Source organism: Drosophila sechellia, chromosome X (genome assembly GCF_004382195.2).
Source record: "Drosophila sechellia strain sech25 chromosome X, ASM438219v1, whole genome shotgun sequence".
NCBI classification, from domain to species: Eukaryota; Metazoa; Arthropoda; class Insecta; order Diptera; family Drosophilidae; genus Drosophila; species Drosophila sechellia.
In genome coordinates this window covers 1,332,263-1,351,788 of record NC_045954.1, presented here as the reverse complement: position 1 = coordinate 1,351,788, position 19,526 = coordinate 1,332,263, and the positions used below count along the sequence as shown (strand labels likewise).

General features: G+C 51.5%; 2 protein-coding genes across 5 annotated transcripts in view; both read right to left on the bottom strand.

The window, feature by feature from the left end:
• LOC6615983 (microtubule-associated protein futsch) overlaps positions 1-12,021 on the bottom strand; it is a 57,017-nt gene extending 44,996 nt beyond the window's left edge. The window contains exon 1 of one of the 4 annotated variants that reach the window (XM_032725896.1): positions 12,003-12,021. The gene's annotated coding sequence lies outside the window, so the exon portion shown is untranslated. Of the gene's footprint in view, positions 1-672; positions 692-729; positions 917-2,569; positions 3,261-12,002 lie in introns of those variants that run through there. The other 3 variants (XM_032725894.1, XM_032725893.1, XM_032725895.1) reach the window with 3 other exon arrangements.
• Positions 12,022-15,269: 3,248 nt separating this feature from the next.
• LOC6615980 (RILP-like protein homolog) lies at positions 15,270-19,501 on the bottom strand. Its single transcript, XM_002040311.2, has 5 exons — positions 18,429-19,501; positions 17,877-18,367; positions 17,412-17,507; positions 17,234-17,359; positions 15,270-17,052 (listed from the first exon to the last, which is right to left on the bottom strand). Exons 1-5 carry the CDS (start codon positions 19,041-19,043, stop codon positions 16,920-16,922), a joined length of 1,461 nt encoding a protein of 486 aa, XP_002040347.2. The 5' UTR covers positions 19,044-19,501; the 3' UTR covers positions 15,270-16,919.
• Between the last annotated feature and the right edge of the window lie 25 nt (positions 19,502-19,526).

Below are 19,526 nucleotides of genomic sequence, written 5' to 3'. Positions count from 1 at the left end.
GTGCCACCCCCTTTGTGTTTGGGCCTGTTTCAGCCTGCCGGGGCGATAACTATAAAAAGCAGCTAGCACGAACTCCTTTCTCGTACGTCTGTCTGCATGTGTATGGGAGCGGGAGCCGCCCGGCTGGCGCAATCCTGCAGGTTCTCCCCTAGAAACTGCAGTTTGGTCGCGTGCCCGTGGCCAAAAGCGACGCGCTCCATTGCGCCGGAGTTGCACGAAGTGCCGTATCCGAGGCCCGCGATGATTCATCGCACTCTTTTTGGTTATTTTTGAATTTTGCGTTCTTGGAGCTGCCGGCACTTCACACATGGAGGGTGAGATCGGGCTGGGCCTTCGTCCTCGACTTTCCCTGCCCGCCGGCCGAGTGCGGAAATGCTGGATGAGGCGGCTATTTCGGGAGCAGTTCCTTTGATCGCAGCCCAGGCCAGCGGCACCGGAATAATCGATGCAACTCCGGCTGCAGCGGCGCTTTCACTGGACGGAAAGGAAGTGCCCACTCAGCACGTGCTGTTGGTTATGTGATACCACCATTGCTGCAAGAAGCCGCAAGAAGCCACAGAAAAAAAGGTGCACTAGCAAAAAAAAAAAGGTTCACAATCAATGGGCACACCACAACCATGCCACACCATGGCACACCATGGCACACCATGCCACACCACTCCACACACTCACACACACAGCGAAAAAAAAGAATTAGGCGAAAGAAAAACTTCTTTCTGGCCAATTTACTTTGGCTCTCTTTCACTCTGTCTCTGTCCCTTTCTCTGCTTGCTGCTTTCGCTTGCTGCTGCTTCGCGGCTGCTTGCTGCTGCTGCTTCTTGGCTGTTTGTGGCTGGAGTTTCAGGCTCGACTGGATGGACAGGGATCCTTGGCGGTGCTGCTCTGGCGCTCGCTGCAAACGGTTTGAAAGCTCGACGACGACTGATTCTTGGCCCGAGCCATCGTGCACCACGAAGCGAAGATGCCAGTGGGGCAGCGACGCCAACGCCAACGCCACTTGCCACTTGCCACTCGGCCGACAGTCGTCGGCAGTCGGTTTCAGTTGTCGGCAACTCCAGTTGCGTTGCCGCCGCAATTGGAACTTCCAGCTGGGCGCAGGCTCGCTCGCTCGCTCTCTGTCGCTCCCCGTAGCGCCGTCCCGCTCTTTCCACTCAGCTGTGCTCCTTTCCAAGCCGACAGTCCTTTCCACAACCCGAATCGAATACCCTTTCCGTGTTTATCTAACCGATGCACCTAATTCACTCCCACATCCAAAGTTTGGCAGTCCAGAGCTGAGATATTTGCACCTCAAAATCTTGTACCCATCGGTAGCTGATTTCAAACTTGGTAAGGAACTTCGTGACTTTCCATTTAACTACCGCAATACCCCGCTCGGCAAGGGTATTCGCAACTTGGATGCCCTTCGTTGGGGCCGACTTGTGGGTTCGTGGCGTCCAAGGGATGACTCGGGTTCTTTCGGATGCGGAATCGGTGGCTCGCCGCTTCCAGTTAGCGGTTATGGGCCTCGCTTTGCTTCTCCGTACCGGCACTTTATGGCACCGGCATCGTTGCGACCCTCGCCCACAGCCCCTGTGCCCCAGCTCCCACTCTCCGTATTTCGTAAGTCATTGTCGATTTTTCCCAACTCCTGAAGCCAACTTGACGGACGCACTTGCTCTGGACTCCTTACGCGTGGTCAGCTGTTGGTGCCGGCTTTCGGCAGCTGGTCAATAACACAAAAGACTGAACGGCGATTGCAAGTGGCAAAGAATCGAAAAAGAAATCGCTCGACAATCGGACAACGGGAAATCGGAGTGCGACTGGAAGTCGTCTCAACGCTTACGAAATCTCATAATTTCCAGTCCGTTTCCGAAAACTCAGCATGATCCCTATCCAGTCAACGATGACTAATCTTAACAAATACATGCATACATATATAGCGTGTGCATAACGTTAATTTGTTATAACATAAATGTGATATATGTACGTACATACATACATAATATAATATAATATAATATAAGTGCGATCACAATGACACCGGTAGTTGTAAATCTCCTAGCGGCTTTCAATGATCCATTTGGGCTGGAAGTGATGGAAGCGACCGGTAGCCTCCCCCACCGACCATCTGATTTTCCACCGGTGGAACTGCTAGCTGGAAACAGCTGCCAGCGGCAGAGGGGGATATCGATTTGGCATTCGTGCGAATGTCGGTTTGCCGGCTGTTCCATGGGGCAGGCGCCATGGGGAGCTGTGGGCAGTGCGGTGGGGATGGAGATGGGGACATGGACTCGGGTATACGAACAGCTGACTCTTGCTGCGGTCTGCGCTTGTGTGTGCTTGTGTAACGCTCAGCTGAGCGCGAGGCATCCAAGCGAGGGATTTCGAACAGCTTGGTGGCAGTGCCTCCTGCTGTGCCGCAAATTCATGGCTTGGGATGCAGATGCAGATGAAGATGCCGATGCAGCTGCGGATCCAACATGCAACATGCAGAGCTGCTGCCTGGCTGATCATGAAGCACGAAAGCTCTGACCTACGACACACTCATTGATCCACACACACTCACTCGACTTGGGATTGCGGTACTCACCTTTCGGTTGGACGTGGATTAGCTGTGCGGATTAGACTGGTTGCAGCGTTTGCAGCTTAACTAGCACACGCGGCATGGATGGAGCAAGTTGTTCGTAAACTGTTGATTACTTCGTTAACTCTATGGTTCGGACTTAGCACAAAATGGACACACGATTACTTTCGCGAAAAAGTTCTTAAATTTGTAGCACGAAGCGGACGCGATTGGCAAGTTAATGGCGTTGAGTTTTTTTTTTTTATTTTTGGGTTGTATAGATTTTGATGGAAATTTCGGCTAGGGAAACTTCAAGTTTCCAAGGTGTCCGAACCGAAACCGAAATAAACTTTAGACGGATATTGATTTTTAACTGCTGTCACTGCCGCCACGCTCTCTCTCTTGCACTTTCTCTATGTCTCTCTCTCTCGCTCTATGTCGCTATCTCTGTCGCTGTCACTGTGTCCCCGGCTGCTCTCTCCGGCCGTATTGTTGCTGGTGGGGCTGTGGTAGCACCCCCACTGGGCCTAATTGATTGATTGGCGCTGGTTCGGGCGCTGGCATTTAGTAATTCGCACTTAGCATTTACCGCTGCAGCTCTCTCGAATTTCGTGGATTTTTCGCTTGATTTCTCGCTAATTTGTGATTTTGCAACTCTCCTGTCGCACTGCTGTTGACTGGGGGTCTTGACAATGATTCCGATTCTGTTTCTGTTTCTGATTCTGATTGTGAATGTGAGTCTCCTGGCTTCTCTGCTATTGCGCCTGTCGTTCCCGTTACCGTTACCGCTAGGCGACCGTTACCGTTAGCACTTCCACCACACACCACCCAACACCCGCCGCCGACACTCACACACCTCCTCTTCCACGCAAAACACACTAACACACTGAGGAGTCGGCTCGCCTTCGGCCGCGCCTTCCGCTCGCTCTTGCTCTTTCTGGCACACTGGAAGAGGTGGTCGTGTCCGTTCGCGTCGCTTCGCGCTTGAGCGTGCTCGAAAAACATGTGACAGAGCCGCCGGACTTCCAGCGACGCGTGCGCAGTGGCGCCGCAGCAGCCGACAGCTGACGAAGAGGAGCCGAACAGCTGATTGCCACCAGCCAGAGTGACGACATCGAAGGGGCGGGGGCTGGCTTGCTGGCTTGCAGCGGAAAAAGAGGGCCCACAAACGAGGCGGGCGAAAGGAGGGATGGGGAAGAAGTGGTGCCCTAACTCAGACGCCGCCGGTCGCCAAAGCCGTGGAACGGAGCGTCTGATGCCGTCGGGAAATGCGAGGAATGCAAATGCGGAAGGATATAGATTGGCTTTGGATAAGTTTGCGGAAATGAAAATATAAACTACTACGGCCAACTACTCCCCCTGGAAAAGCACGAAGAAATGGGAGGGGCTTAAATGATATACGAGTTGGGCTTTGGCATACAGAATTACAGGATAGCAAGTAGTCTGTCACTTTGAAGACTGTCTACGAAGAGTAGTCCTTTTGCGAAAATAATGTAGTTTTTGAAAAGTTTTCGTATGTCCGCTAGGCACATATAACATGACTTTTGCACTCCAATGGTGTTGTTGTTACTCAAATATTACGCTTATACAACGAGAAAGCCATTTTAAAATATCGATTTGTTGCATACACAGTTTCTACATGTGCAACTCAATCCCTGCTTAACGAGGCAATTCTGTTTTGGCTGCGGTCGCTTTGGAGCCAAGTTAGCAAAGTGGCCAAAACTTTTCGCACGAAATTCTTTACATTTCGGCTCGTCTCTGGCTTCTTCAGCCGCCGCCCCACCCAATTCCTTAGACCCCGGGACCCCAAGACCCCAAGACCCCAAGACTGCAGGATCCCAGGAAAGGCAGACACGTAACAGCCACGACAGGAAGAAAAGCGGGATTGGGCCCAGTGCGGCCACGCCCATTTCTATTCAAGCAAAGTCCCACATTTCCAGTGTCGCGGACCAAAAGAAAGAAAGTCAAACAGAGGCAGAGACAGCAATAACAATAGCAATAGCAACAGCCAGCCGAAGTTCGAAATTTGAATTTTAGCTCCGCGCTGGATTTCACTTAATTATAGCCCAACACGAAACGGCGTTGCATACTCGACGACGCCGGTTGCGGGTCCTGGAAAATGGCTTCAAATGTGACCCCGCTGCAGGATGCACTGAGAACAACCGACGTATACGTAATCAACACACACACACACAAATTACTCATACGCACTGCGGTACCACCGCGAATTCATGACGATATGTTCCACCTGAAAGCCACTCAAGATCAGCAAACGAGTTCGTGTTTATGGGCAGTGGGTTTGCTTTCCTCTGTGACCCCTGTTTCTCCGAGTGTGGCCCTCAACTTTGCACCACTGCCCGGCAGACATGCCGCCGCTTTTAAAAAGTTAGCGACACGACACACAAGTGGGGAAAGCGGAGCGGGAAACTCCGCGGGGGAAATGCGGAGGCATGCCAAAAATATTGAAATGTAATAAATACGAGGGTAGAACGAACTAAGGGTTGCTCAGCGAGGCGGCGGGTGGAGTGAGGAGTGGGTAGAGGGGTGAGGGGAGAGCGGGTGCAGTGCGTGGGAAAGGGACAGCTGGAGCTGCATCGCGTGCGCAGCTCACTTACGAGCGCAGAGGGAAGTAGAGGCATTTGGAAAACCTTGATGACGCCATTGAATTTATGACCACGTTTACTTCTCCGCGGCTCTCCGTCTCCGGCGGCTCCTTCGCTAATTACGCTCATTATAAATTTATTAAATTTCTGGGGCTTTTTAATTAAGCAGCCCCCTCCGCGCCCCTCACATTGCTCATTTCCGTTTGGCGGCGCAATAAATTGCGTTCTATTAATTAGAAGGCAAGGTAGGCAACTGGAGGTGCAGTGCCAGCACTTAACCCCAGGAGACTCCTTGCCTTGCATGATCACCAGCATCCATTTCGCTTTGAAATCTTCCCATTAGGTAACCGCATAAACACCGCAAATCCCTGTTTATGTACAAGTCAAGATGTGTCAGCTGGAAAAACAACTGGCTTTATAGGGTTAACGAACGGGTATATTGGATTAATTTCCACTTTGGCATGGTTTTTTCGTTTGGCTTCGGTTCGTTTCCTTCGTTTCATTTCGCTCGCTTTGTATCATTTCCCTTTTTGGCAGCTCCTGGCTGCTTCGCCGTGTCCTTGCTTGTTTTCGGGCCGGGTTGCGGCGTACTCCTAATAAATTTCAACAGTCAACATGCCCGAAAATGTCAGGACAAGCAGCCGTGCTCGCCGGCTCGTTTTTCCATCGATTTTCAGCTCCCTGCTGAGGTGCAGCACTTTGCACGTGGTATTGTTGACGCCGGCGGCCGGAAACGGAAGTTGCAAGTGGCATGCGTCGCTGTCCGCTGTCAGCTGTCCGTTTGCGGTGCCGCAGGAAGCCCGAGAAGTTCAGACCTCCTGGTCTCCACCTCCTGCACTCGTGGCACATTAATTAAGGCCGCTGGCCGAAGATGCAGTGCAGCCCCAAGTGCCCCAGGCTGATTCCCCAGAAATAAACCGTTTCCCTAATCGCTCACAAAAGTTGCATCAGTTTAGCAGCAGTCAGACAGCTTCGGGAAATAGATATGGTGACCCACTTGCTGCACAGCGCAATAACTGAAAGGAACTCCTATCGAAATGGATGATTAACTTTCGTTTTGATTGTCATACAGCACAGATTCTAGCAGAAGCAAACTGATTTCTAGCCAAACAGGCGGTAGACGTTATTGACGGGGAAAGCATAATAAATGACTTGGGCTTGGGCGTCGCTGAAAGTCATTAATAAGTCCAACCAACACCCCCCAAAAAGTACCTCCCGTGTGTCCAGACTAGTGCCTTTGAATGTGTCCAGTCACTAATTGTCCCCGGGACACTCCATGCCGGCAGCTATTTACGCTCTTTACGGGGCACTCTCGACCGCAGTCCAAGTGCCCAAGGTCGAAGCCAAGTGGGCTTCCCGAGCTCCTCCGTCCACCGTCCTCCGGAACACCGCCGATATCCGCTTTCAGTTATTTTTATGACAAGTCCTAAACGGAGGACGGCTGACGGAGGAAGAGGGACGAGGGACTGGGGATGAGCCTTGTGGTATCTTGATTTCCTCTGCTCTTGTTGCTTTCATTGTTATTAATATTTCATTTCCCCTCGGGTGGCTTCCACAGCAAACCGCCACCATACCCCTCACGCACGCCGAACAATTGCGTTTTATTATAGCCAATTCCACTGCCAGTCGCCCGTTTTGGCCCGAAATGGCGTCGTGGCCTAAGCAAGGAACAACAAAAACATCGCTTGCTTTTTGGGGCATTTTCATTATATCGAGTTACGAATTTCAAGGTCAAAGAGCCAGCTGCTGGCTCTTTTTTGGTTTTCTGGTTTTCTGGTTTTTCGGGCCCACTGCACGCACCCCAAAAAGTTAAAAAGGAAGGGCAGCGGTCGAGGATTTGGGACGACACTTACATTGTGGAAATTCAACCACTAAGCCCTTCAGTCCAGATTGAAGCGAACTATTTCAACTATTTTGAAGGCAACACGTTTGAGATATCGAAATCCTTAAGACACGACTTGTATGACATGTATTGAGAACCACTCTGGAGGAGACTACCAAAGATTCTGGTGGCAAATTAATGGAGAAAGAAATGGTATTTAATGCGTATTGCAAAGCTGGAAGAGTTAAAGGCAGTGCCGGTTGCGTAGTCGCAGGACCAAAAGAAACAGCGAAGAGTCGGCACCTTAATTGAGTTTCACGTCCGCGCGGACGGACGGACTGTGTCAGCTGGCATTAAGGCCAAAAGGTGTTTTGCGGCTATTAAGGCGCCACCTGCCGGGCGTTCCTGGCGCTCGGCTTGTGGCGAGCACTGCAGGGGCTCATTGTAGCGCAAGTTTTGGCGTAAATCGATGCGGCAGCCACAGCAACAATAAAGTAGAAGGCAGTGGAAGGCACCCCAGCCCAGCACAGTCCCCCTTTTGTGAGTGTCACTGTGGATTGCGAGCGGCTTTGACACGTGGCAAGTTAAATTGAAATGCCGCCGACATCGCTGTACACATCTATTAGGCCAAAAAGGACGAAGTGCCTCCTGAAACGGGTGGAAACGGGGGGTTGGGGGTTGCTAACACCGCCCGAGGCGGCACTTAGCAATAGCAACTGTTCAATCGAAGCGAAATGTCAGCAGCCGTCTCGATGCACCGAGAAAAAGTTAACACTTTAAGTTGGCTTTAATTGTCTGGATACTTTTTCCTACATTTTTGAATAAATACTCAGAAAGTGGAACCAACTTGCAGTTTAAGGCTTGAAACACAATCTGCTGACCTCTTGATTCGCATTGCGTTCGATTTCCCTTCTGCCCACGACCCATTCACATGAAAATAAGAGGCGGAGGATGGCAAATGGTGGATGGAGGATGCGGGGGCGGCGTCTTGGCCCAGTCAGGACGATAACCGCAGAAGTCGCGCCGCATCCGCCATTGTGTCGCAATCGGATTCGCAATCGCTGTGTTGCAGCTACAATGGTGCGATTGTTACAACTGCAGTTGCGAAAAGTCGCTGGGCCAAAAGAGCAAATTCAATAAAGTCCGCCTGTGGCGGCGTTTTCGTGCGGCATTTGTCAGTTGCCAAATGGCTAACATGTCCTTCATGTCCTGCCCGGCCCCAGCCCCCACCAGTCGGTTGGCCAATTAAACGAAGCACCCCACGGGGGGCAGCTGACTGGATGACTGGCTGGCGGTCTAAAAAGGATGGCTGGCTGGCAGGATGGCAGGCCGAACAAGGACGCACATTAGAGCCCGGCCAGAAGAGAAGGAGAAGGAGCGGGGACACAGTCGGCCCATAAGGATTTATGCAGTGCGGCACACATACTAGCACACCCATCGAGAGTGGGTCATCAGTTGGCCAACATGGTTGTTGGCAAGAGGGCGTGCGAATGCGAATGTGAATGTGAGTGTGAGTGAGTGCGTGTCTGCGAGTGTCCTCAATATTTATTGGAGGAACCATAAATAAGTAAGCCATAAAGCGCCCAGCCAAATGCACGACTGCTCGATCGGATCTAGTCCAATCGAGTCCGAGCAGTTGGCCAAATCAAACCATTGCACCAAACCCAGGACAAGCAGGGGCTTTATGGTGGGTTACGAATGAATTGAGCATTCCTATCAAGAAGTTCTTGAGAGCCCGCAGGATTATGGGTATATCCCGATTGGAAGTATGTAGCTGCATACTGTGGATAGCCCTATTAATAGGATCCGATACGTTTAAACAGACTGTCCCTCTAAACACTAAGCCCTCTTATGCAACTTGTGCAGGCCTGTTTTGCCCGGCTGGGCATCAATTATGAAATGTCGGCGGGCAGAAGAGCATTAATTAGGCCACCCCTGCGCCTAAGCCCACCTTCTCCGCCTCCCTGGGGAACCGTGAACCCACTGCCCACGCAAATTGCACAAAAGGTCGCTCCAAAGAGGAGGGGGGAGGTGGCGGCTTCAGCGGGGGAACTGCGAATGAGGCAAGGCTGCGGCGCTTGAGTGATGGACTGCAGAGAAGGAGGAGCTGCCAGATGGAGATTGAGTCGCCGATCGATGGACGCGGCCTAATCGACCGGCGGACTGCAACCCGAAATAGAAAACTGAATGGTAATTGCAGGCACTCGTATATAATCTCGTTTGGGCGCATCTCCAGTTACAGGACGACCCAGACACCGGCCCTTAGATAATTGGTCAAATGACTAGCCGGGCGATCGGAACTCACTTGACCCAATTGACAGAAGGTACTGGGTAGAAAGCGAGAAGGGGTCAGTCAAACTATGTCGTCTTTTTGCGAGGGGAGAGCAGGGGAAGAGCCTTTCCGATTCAATCACCGTAGAACAACATAGTTTATGGGCACTTTGCTTGCCACACGACATGCAGCAGATGAAACAGACGTTGGCCACCACCCCCCCTATTCTGGCACTATTGGCCAAGCCTTCCAATCTTCTTCGCCCAAAATCCACAAGCTGGATGGCTGCAGTAATGTATCTGCAACGTCTTCCTGCAGCTGCTGTTGTTCTTGTTGCATAATTGTATGCCAAGCCTCGGCATTGTTCTCCTTTCCTTCCTTGCCTCGAAAGGAAGGGGACGGGAAGAAGCTTCCAGCCTGGCCCATGCAACTCCCCCTAGAAGCCAACTTTGGCTCGAGTTTTGCAGTTTTGAAGCTTAGCAGGGAAAAGGGACAGGGGCAAGGGGCCAGGAGGGGCGGTATGGACGAGAATGGTGGGGCATGTTTAACGGCTTGTTGGCCACTTTACGCCCCGTTGTACGATGTTCGCAGCCCGCGGCAGCACGCAGAGCAGAAAATAGGAAAATATATAAACAGAAACAGCGAAATAAGTCCGAACAAACTGGGAAACCACATACATATATATGGGCGGGGGTGTGGGCGGTCGTGCGTTAATTAAGGGTGTTCCAGCAAGCGGGCAAATCCGTCCGATCAGTGCGCTGCAATGCAGCTCGCTTAAAGGCAAACGCCGAAATCGGGCTAATAGAAGATAATAATATGGCTTATAAGCCAGCACCAGTTGGAATAACGATCGGTTTAGCCGGATATGCCTTTTGTTGCTAGCCACACGGAACAGTTTCGGATTGAGTTCTGGATTGGGAAACGGATGTCCTTTGATAATTCGGTAGCTTTAAATGCGAGTGGGAATGTTTGAAATGCCACGCAGCTGGGCGCCCATTGAAAGTACAAGCACTCTGGCCGTATGAATACCTGCTGAATGTGTAAATGAATACATACATATGTACTATATAGCAGCAGGCATAGTATGCCATAGTGCACTCTGTGCTGCAGGTGCACAAGCATCCGTCCTTATTTGTGTTCATCTGTTTATGTGTTTATTTGCTGGGGCAAAGCAACGGGCACGGGCCAGCAAGCTGGCAAGTGCTCTAGAGAAACCGCAGCGAAAACGCAAACGGGCGGCGACAAATGCTCGGCGCTCTGTGGAATGATTCCGTTATTTCACCCGTCCAACGGCGGTCAGGCATTGCGGCTCCATTGGGAAATCGATTGATCGATCGATCAATCAACGAGCCAAACTCCCCGAACTATCCTTCCCAGCAGGTGCCTCTCAACTCCTTGTCTAGACATCTGTTAGGAGATGTGGGATACGGGATGCGGGGTGCTGGATATGCCTCTCCATGCCCCTCAATTCGGTGGCGTCATCGTGGCGCCGCCTTTCAACAGATGTTCTTTGAAGGAGCTTTCGAAGCCAGATGATTTGTTATTGCCCGGCCAAAGCTCGGCCAGCGCTTGAAGCGACGGTCCTGGCACTTGGCCAGTGGAAGGTCCTCCAGGGGGAAGGTCCTCCAGGGGGAAGGTCGGCGCCGGATCGCCTTCCATCAAAAAAAGCTCGGTGGCGGTGCAGCAAGGAGCTTTCCACTATGCCACCGGCCAGAAGGGGGAGCACTCGAGGGCGGATACTTTAACTCACGAACTCCCCTCCTGGCCTGCCCCAACTTTCCCGCTGCCATTTGACATTATGTCATAGCCAAAGCAGATTCGCACCCAACATAATGGCCCGAAATTATGCTCGTCTGCTGATGATGGTGACTCCCCGTCATGTTCTTGTCAATGTCCTTGTCCTTGTCCTTGTCCTTGTCATCGTGCGGCAGGCTACAAATTTGGGGTGTGTCAGATTTTGATGCGCCGGCACTTAAATGCGTAATCCAAAACAGTGATTGTCATATCACATAATATTTACTTTGGTTCCTATCTCGAAAGATGTTTAGTTTGTTGCACTGAGAGTCCAACCAGCAACAACCGACCGAGACCGGTTACTTATGTATGTCTCTGGCACTGCTTTCCCCAGCTTTCCCCAGCATTCAGGTTGGTATCCCCACGGGAGTCTTCAAATATCATTCAGTCGTCTCCTTAAAGGTTGGCCCAGCGGGTGGGAAGTTGCTTTTTGGCGGTGAAGTGGGCAGAATGGACTTTCGGCTATTCAGATCGGGCCATACCTTTCGCCCATCCCATCCTGTGAGCTAAGCACTTGGCGGAATCCGCTTAAATGCCATTTCCGGCATGGCATGGCACGGCAAGGCAAGTGTTGAATACTTTTTGTCGCCATTCCGGAGGACGAATGAACGGCGCTGTGCGGTGCAGCTGTGTACGAAAAGCAGCCGCAGGGGTGTACGGGATTTCCTCGAAAGGACGACAACTGGGAACCGAGAACTGAGAGCTGGGCTAAATTGAGTTGAATTTACTGTGTGGGACAAGTGCAGCTGCCACGCCCCATTCCATAAACGCCCCCGCCATAGGACATTGCTGCATTGCAGCTGCCATACATTCATTGCCCCATCCTCTGCCCGCGCCCGCTAGAATTCGTACTTTCGGTGGCAAAATTGTACTGCCTTGCATCTGAAGGGGGTGTGGGAGAAGGGAGGGGTTGGTGCAACCCCAGGGACTGGTTGCTCTGAAGCTTAAATATCAACATTTGACACTCACCATTGTCCGGCACTTGGCCACCGCTCTATCTTTGTTTGGTCGCCAGCGAGGATTTGGTTACTTCCTGCGGCCAACCCAAGTTCCACCTCGCCAACCATAATCGCTGCATCCAGGCACCACAATAAGTCAGTCAGTCGCTTCTTGAGTGCAGCACGAATCTGTAATGGAGGTTTATTCCTGGTTACATTTGAGTCATTGCGTTATGGGACTTAAGAATCTACCTGTTTTGTTACTGAGCTCTAGATCGATATGAAAGAGGCTCGTGGCTTGGTTTACAACGCATGTGCTTTAAAATTAAATGTTATTAGTGCAGCTTCAAGCAGCAGAACTGCAGGAACAACAACACAATCGTTCAGCAGAACAAAGAGTAAAGAACGTAGGAGAAAGCCCGAAGAAGAAGCACGAAGAACGTTCGCCGTTCTCCGCTCTACACTCGCTCACTGGCCATTTCGCTGTGCGATCCATTCCTGCTCGCCTGTCCAAACTGGAGCACTTATTGTACAAAAATTGCACAATGTGCAAAGAGGCGACATGCAGAGGGCCATGAGCATTACCACTAACCACAGATCTGGTGAACAAAGAAGCTGGTTTGGTGGGTGGCTTCCACTTCGGTTTGTGCAGTTTGAAAACGCTCTCAATTTCCCGGCAATTGCTTTTCCTTTCAAAAAGTCAAAGCTTAATTTGATTTCCCAAGCTTAGCCGAGACACGAACCGCGCGCACACTCCAGACTATCCAGCTATCTATCCCACTCTAGCCGACGCTCGCTCTCTCTTTTTCTGCATCTCTCTCCTAATGGTGTAGCCATCCCTCTCTATCCACATGTCCGCATCGCGGCGACTGCGGCCGCAGTGCGAGCGGGACAGCGACATGACGCACTCACTATTTAGCGCGAATTTGGGTCGGTGGCCTACTGGTGCCGCTGTTCGCCTGGTAATCCGTCTAGGGCAAGTTCCTAGAATGTTCATTCCAATAAGCCCGCTGCAACATCGCGCGGAAAGCGCTCCAAGCCAACGGCTCCAAAACTCGTAGAATTCACGCGAACGGCGGCCACATCGCGTCATGCGCGTCGCAAATTAAGCAGGCAAACAGGGACGGCGAGGATTGGCGGCGTACGCGGCCATTCCGGACGAGGCGGATGGCCTCCAGCAGGCACATGTGATGTGGCCAACTCGATAACGGCGGACGGCTAAAACACACCCGCGCACACATCACGACCCACAGGAGCGCCGGGAGCGGTCCACAGTGGAGCGGAAAACGGTGCAGCGGATGTACGCGAGCGTTAACACTTTCGCTTCTTGTTCCAACCTGGCGCTGGCCGCTAAACAGGCGCCCAGAAAGCAGCAGCAGCAGCGCCAGCAGCAGCAGCATGTTGCGGCGGGAGCGGGCCAGCTATACAGCTCCACCAGCGCTACGCCCATCCTGCTCTGGCCCGCGTTCACTACTCGCACACACTCGCTGCGAGAGAAAGATGTGAAAGTGTGCGCTCCCGCTCTTTCTCTATCTTAGAGTGGCCATGAGATGGCAATGTCCTTGTATAAAAAACAGTTTTTGGGCTCAGGCGCTCATCGAGGAGCAGCAGTCGACGAGCGGTGCTGGATTGCGGCGAGTGTGCACACGCACAGTGAACCCTCGCTGGCTGGCACCGCGGTATGTCCAGCACTCTCATTTCGATGCAGTAAACCGGTTAGTTGCATGCAATATATATGTGGCTCAGTCATTGGGTAATCGAGACAAATAAACATGTAGCACTGGTTGGACTCCGTCGGGTTCACTGCTTCGAATGAGTCCTGTGTCCCAGCCTAAAGCACAACTTGCGCAGTTGTCCATCTCCAGCATTCACTGTACCGGCTCTGTGCGAGTGCGGGAGTTTCGAGTGGCTGCCCCTTGCATACAAATCCAAATCCAACGGAGCCTGTGCGGCGGCTGCTGCAAGCCTGTTCGAAAATCGACTGACTAAGGCCCCTGAAATCGTCGCACGGGGCCTCTGCAGAAACTCATTAAGCGCTTTTCTCTCCGCTCCGTCTCTTAATTATTTTCTTTCTGGCCAGCCCATGCCAGCCAGGCCAGGGCAATTAGTGGAAATTGTGGGGCCCACTCCCAGTGACCACAAAAACACAGGGGCCTTCTTCATTAGCTGCGCACATTTCGACCTACGATTTTCGCAGCGCATATCCTTCTATCCTATTACGCTAACATCTTCTTAATTAAAAAGCTGACAACGCCGTCTCCGGCCACCATAAACCCGCCCACGTCTCGCCACCAAGTCCGGTGGCAGATTTTTAATTGCTTAATTGGAACTGCGTGAAAATCCCGTTGAGAATGGCCAGAACGCATCCCCGAACGAGGAGCCAACCGGAAAAAGCACCGCCACCACATCACCACCACCACCAACAAATCGCCTGTTGCTGGGCAATTAAAACGCCATCGCAGATGAGGGGCGGAGCTCAAGGTCGTCCGGCCGGAACAACCACCACGCCCTAGATACGCCTCAAACCCGGCATGGGGATCAGGCGCCCAGTAAACGGCAGAAGCGACCCAGCAAGGACTCGAGGAGGGGGCACGAGATGCTGCTACGCACCGCACGAGATGCAGGATGCGGACGCGGATGCGCAGGGTTGACGATGCTGCAAGATGGCTTCGTGGCTTGGTAAGTGGGTGGCCCAGAGCCCCGGGGCAAAGCTCAGTCGAAAAGCTCGTGGCGAGAAAGCTCCAACCACCGCGATGGGTCTGGCGCGGGGGAATCCCATGGGATGCACTGCCAGGGATTACGCAATCACCCCATTTTCTCATTTGCTCGAAGTACCAGTACCAGAAGCCCGATCGAAATGCAACCCCTTCTACACCCTCCGACTCGCTTTGTGCAAAGGATTTCAGTAGCTAGAGGCTACAGGCTCAGGCGACATGGAAGCCAGAACTCCAATGACTAGACCACCCCGAAATGTGTTTATGGGCAAATTGAAGTCGCTACTAACCTTTGAGGCTTGACATGAAATGATATGATACGTGAAAATACTTGAACTTGAAGATGGTCTTCACACATCCTTCGTTTCTGATGACCCGATGATGACAATGATCTTGAACTCTCTGCCGATCTTTTCGGAACTTGTTTCTTGACTTGTTTCTCACAATGCCTTGGGGGGAGTAATTTTGAAAGCCAAATTAAAAACGAACTTATAAGTAATGTTAAATAATGAAATAAACACCTTAAGTTCCGCGCAGCGAGTGCTCCACTTGCCGCCAACCCAAATCAGTCATTCGAAATCCACTCCATGGTTCATAAGTTTATTTTGGTGGTCGCTCAAAGGAAGCCACTCATAAATTTGATGTACGTACAGGGGTGAGCAGATGATACCCGGATGCGGAGGCGTCGCCCTCTGATGCGGTTCACCAAGATGCGATCCAATCCGATCCGATCCGATCCGACGCTCGCTTTCGCGCTGGTCGCTCCTGCGGTCCATGGTCCAAGTGCCACCCTGGTACGCTTTTAAGTTTGTATAATTGTTGCCTTGTTGTCTTTTTGGTTAGTCATAGTTCCATATAATACGGTATTACATAGTATATAGTAAAGTATATTATGTATAATGCATGTGTATATGTGTATATAAATTTAGTTAACATTAATTCACCAAATACTCAATGTCTCTCCATCTTCTTCTCGTGGTCTTCACCCAACTCGACACTCAACGTTAGTCCACTTTTTCATTTCGATGCCATTGCGCTCGTGTTCAATTTTATAAAAGTTCAGTTGCCACTCTTTGTTGTGTACGAAACGAGATGGGTTAATGGAGATTGGCAAGTGGGGTGTTGGGGGCTGGGTGTGCGGTACGTGGTGTGGGTAGTGGGTAGTGGGGGGGAGTTGCGGACAATGGGGCATAGGGTCTGACCATTAGTCTTTGGCACGTTCGCATCGACGATAGCGATGGAGCTGATATGTAACCGGAGTTTCCTCGCTTTGTGCTTGTGCGTGGAAGGGGAGCGGGAAGTGGCACCATATTGGTAATTGCACTACATGGGCGTCTCTCACATGGATACTAGCTATGAACGAGGATCGGGATGAGATCTCCTCGAAATCACTGGGCTTCAAGTGGAGTGTGGGCTCTGGGCGAAGTCGTCTGGGTGCGGTAACAACAATTCGAGCTGGTCAGTGGTAAAACTCTTGGCTAAAACATTCCTTGATTCAGACTGGCCGGTCGGCAATGGGCTAACGCGGAGATTTTCGCTATTTGGCATCTTTGTGCAAACGAATGCGATCAATGGAATCTACGTTGCTGAGATTGGTTTCGTTAGTTAGTTCAATTCAAGTCAACAAACAATGCGCTAAGGTTGTAACGTTTGCTAATTATATATTCTTTTAGGTTTCTTTCGCTCTAAGGTTTGCGTATTTTGATAAATTTGTAATATATTTATAAGGCCGCTTGGGGCAACTGCTATGAGAATGCTAAAATACTCATACTGGCTGGCGATAGCCGAGGATCTAGATAGATGCAGAGGTCTTAGGGACAGTTACACTACGGATAATTGAAGCAAAATCTTCCCGTTCTACCTAGACTTTCTAAGATCTGGGGTCCCAGAACCAGAGTTCTCCTCTCGTCTCCTTTCCTCACCGTATCGTTTTCTCTGCAACTGCACCTGGGAGGACTGTTTGTCTTTCTTAGCTTGTTTTTGTCTAAATTCATTAAAAACTCACTCGGCAATCTTTGCACAATCTCGATCTCAATCTCGTTTTCGTTCTCGTTTTTGTTCTTGATCTTGATCTTTGAAATACTTGCACATGTGGGGGCTGTGGTGTGTTTGGAGTCTTATGTGGTAGTCGTTAATCAAGTTAGAATAAATCGAAGGTACGAAAAATACAAAGTGGATTCGTATTAAATATATCCAGTACAGTTAGGGGTTACGAGTTACGAATAAAACGCGTATTACGTAAACAAAATCGCATAACAACTTAGAATTACGAGGACACAGCAATCGAGTGTGTAAACTATGTATGTACAGCTCAGGCGGAGCAGGTGAATGGCGAGGGACAGGGTCAGATACAGGCTGTTGCCTAAACTAAATGTAAACGTAATCGTAAGACGTAAAAGTAAAAAATAAATAATAAATTAGGATGCAAGATGCAAGGGTGCGGGGGGCATTGCAAACGGAACGGAACGGAATGGAACGAAAACGGAAAAACAGAAAACAAACGAAAAGTGAAATGCACGCCAACTCGGATGCTTTAAGGGGCGCTTACTTCGCCGCTGCGGAGGCGGAAACGGAACCGGGCGTGGCCGACAGAGCCATCTTGGAGAGCGTGGCCAAGGAACGTTTCGGGAATGTGTTGCTGCCGTCCGACGGGTCCGAGAACAGCTTCCGGAAGCTGCAATGCACAAAGTGAATCGAGAGCTCTACGCCGATTGAATGCCACTTACAATTTGCGTATTCCCGACTCGGAGCTCTTCTTCCAGGGCGCATCGTCCGGCTCGTAGGGCAAAGGTCCCTGCACGGGCGCATCGTGTCCAGGTGGCCTGAAAAGCGATACACTATGTATGTACTTAAGTAACCATAACTGTGTATCTAGCTATTAAAACTGAAGAATAAACAACATATGGATCCGAATCCAACGGTTTGTTTGACTCCCAATTGTGCCATTTAGTTACCTGCTGACCTTGCGAAAAAGCGCGCAAAAATATACGTTTAAGCTCTGAATCACCTACCAATTAAACGTTTGCATCATAGGGTATATTTGAATATTGTTAGCACTGAGCAACAACAAAAGAATGACTCAGGCTGAAAATGCTTGCTCGTTAATCATTTTGACTCAAGCGGTCGTTCATAAATTGTTGTTTTCTCTGGCAACAAAAACTAAAGGATGTAACCGAAATGGGCTCACTCACGTTTCTCCGGCCGCTGGTGGCTCCAGCTCGTTCGCCTCGGCAGCCGCCTCCTCCTCGTCGTCGTCATCGTCGTTGTCCGCCACGTGACCATCGTCGTCCTCATCGCTGTCGTCGGAGCTGGAGAAGTGGCGCTGCCGCTTGCCCTTCGCCTGGCTTGGTGGCTTTAGCTCCGCCAGCTGCTCGTTGAGGGTGTCGATGGTGGTCAGCAGCTCATCGCGCTCGCTAATCAACTCTTTCAGCTCGCGCGTGGTGTACCGCGGCCGGTTGGGATCGTTCTGGCCATCGTCGTACGAAGCCACCAAGTCCTCGTTCTCCTTTTCGGCCAGGCCCAACCGCTTGCGCAGTTGGTTGATCTCGCGGTTCTGGTCCTGCAGCTGGGCAAGAAAGTCGGCGCGCTCCTCGCACAGCGTCTTCACTTGGGCCTGCATCAGCTTGTGGCGGCGCCGGGTGTCTCGCTCTGATGCCTTCAGCCGCTCTGCCTGGATATTGAGCTGGGAATAAAAGGCATTGGGTTAGTTGGGAATGCGAGCACCTATCCTTAAGGACACTCACGTGCTCCAGCTCGCTGTACTTGTCCGCCAGCTCCCGCTCGCGGTGCTTCAACTCGTCGCGCTGCTTGTATATCTGCTCCTTGAGCCGTTGCAGCACTTGAGTATCCGAAAGAGCGCCGTGCAGCTCGTGGTTGGTCATGCTGATAATGCTCTCGGTGAGACTGGCCCCCAGGCCGGAGCTCTGGGCGGACGAGGACTGGAGATCCTGCGTCTGCTTCACCAGCCGCTTGTTCTCGTCCTGCAGTGAGGAGACGAGATCGACCAGCTCGTTGGTCTCGCTGCGCCACTGCTCCTCGATCAGCTCCAGCTCCTTGTCGAACCGCCGCCGGAACTCGGCCTTCTCCAACTTCTCGCTCTCCAGCTGGGCCACCTTATCGCGCAGCTCCTGGATGGTGGCGTTCTCGCGCTCGTTCTTCGTGGCCAGCGCCTCCAGCAGCTCCAGGGTGTTGATGATCTTGGGCATCAGCCCGCTGACGGCGTCCGTGCCGAAGCGGTCCATGATCCGCTCGTACTCCTTGCCAATGTCAGAGGCCAAGTCGTACACATCGACCACGCCGATGTCGTCGATGGCGTCCAGGACCATTTCACCCATCTCATTGAGGTGAAAACCGGGCATCCAGGTGGTCGCTCAGATAATCTGTGACTCCTGTTCACTTGCTCACACCTGCTCACTGGACTCTGTGTTCACTGAAGACCAGCTTCAGTTGTCGTCTCTTTCCACGGTGTCCTGCTCCTCGGTGTTGCTTCAGGAATCGCTGCACCAGCTGACAGGGACTCTTTTTGCGCTAGCAGGACAGGTGTGCGTGCGCGTGTACGTGCGCCAGGTGTTGGTTTTCCAAGTGCTTCAGGGGCGGGGGGAATCCACAATCCGAAGTACGGAATTCGCACTTCGCAATTCACAGTTGGCGCACACAGACTGCACAGTGGTGTGCGTGGGAGTGGCAGTGCTCACTTCATTCACTATAGTTGTTGCTGCCGCCGAGTCGCTTTTCGCTGCCGATTCCCACATAAACAATCCGACTTTCCGCAATTTATTTGCACAATTTTTGCTGAACCGAACTGGAACTGATGAGTAACGAATAACTGGTTCGCGGGCGCC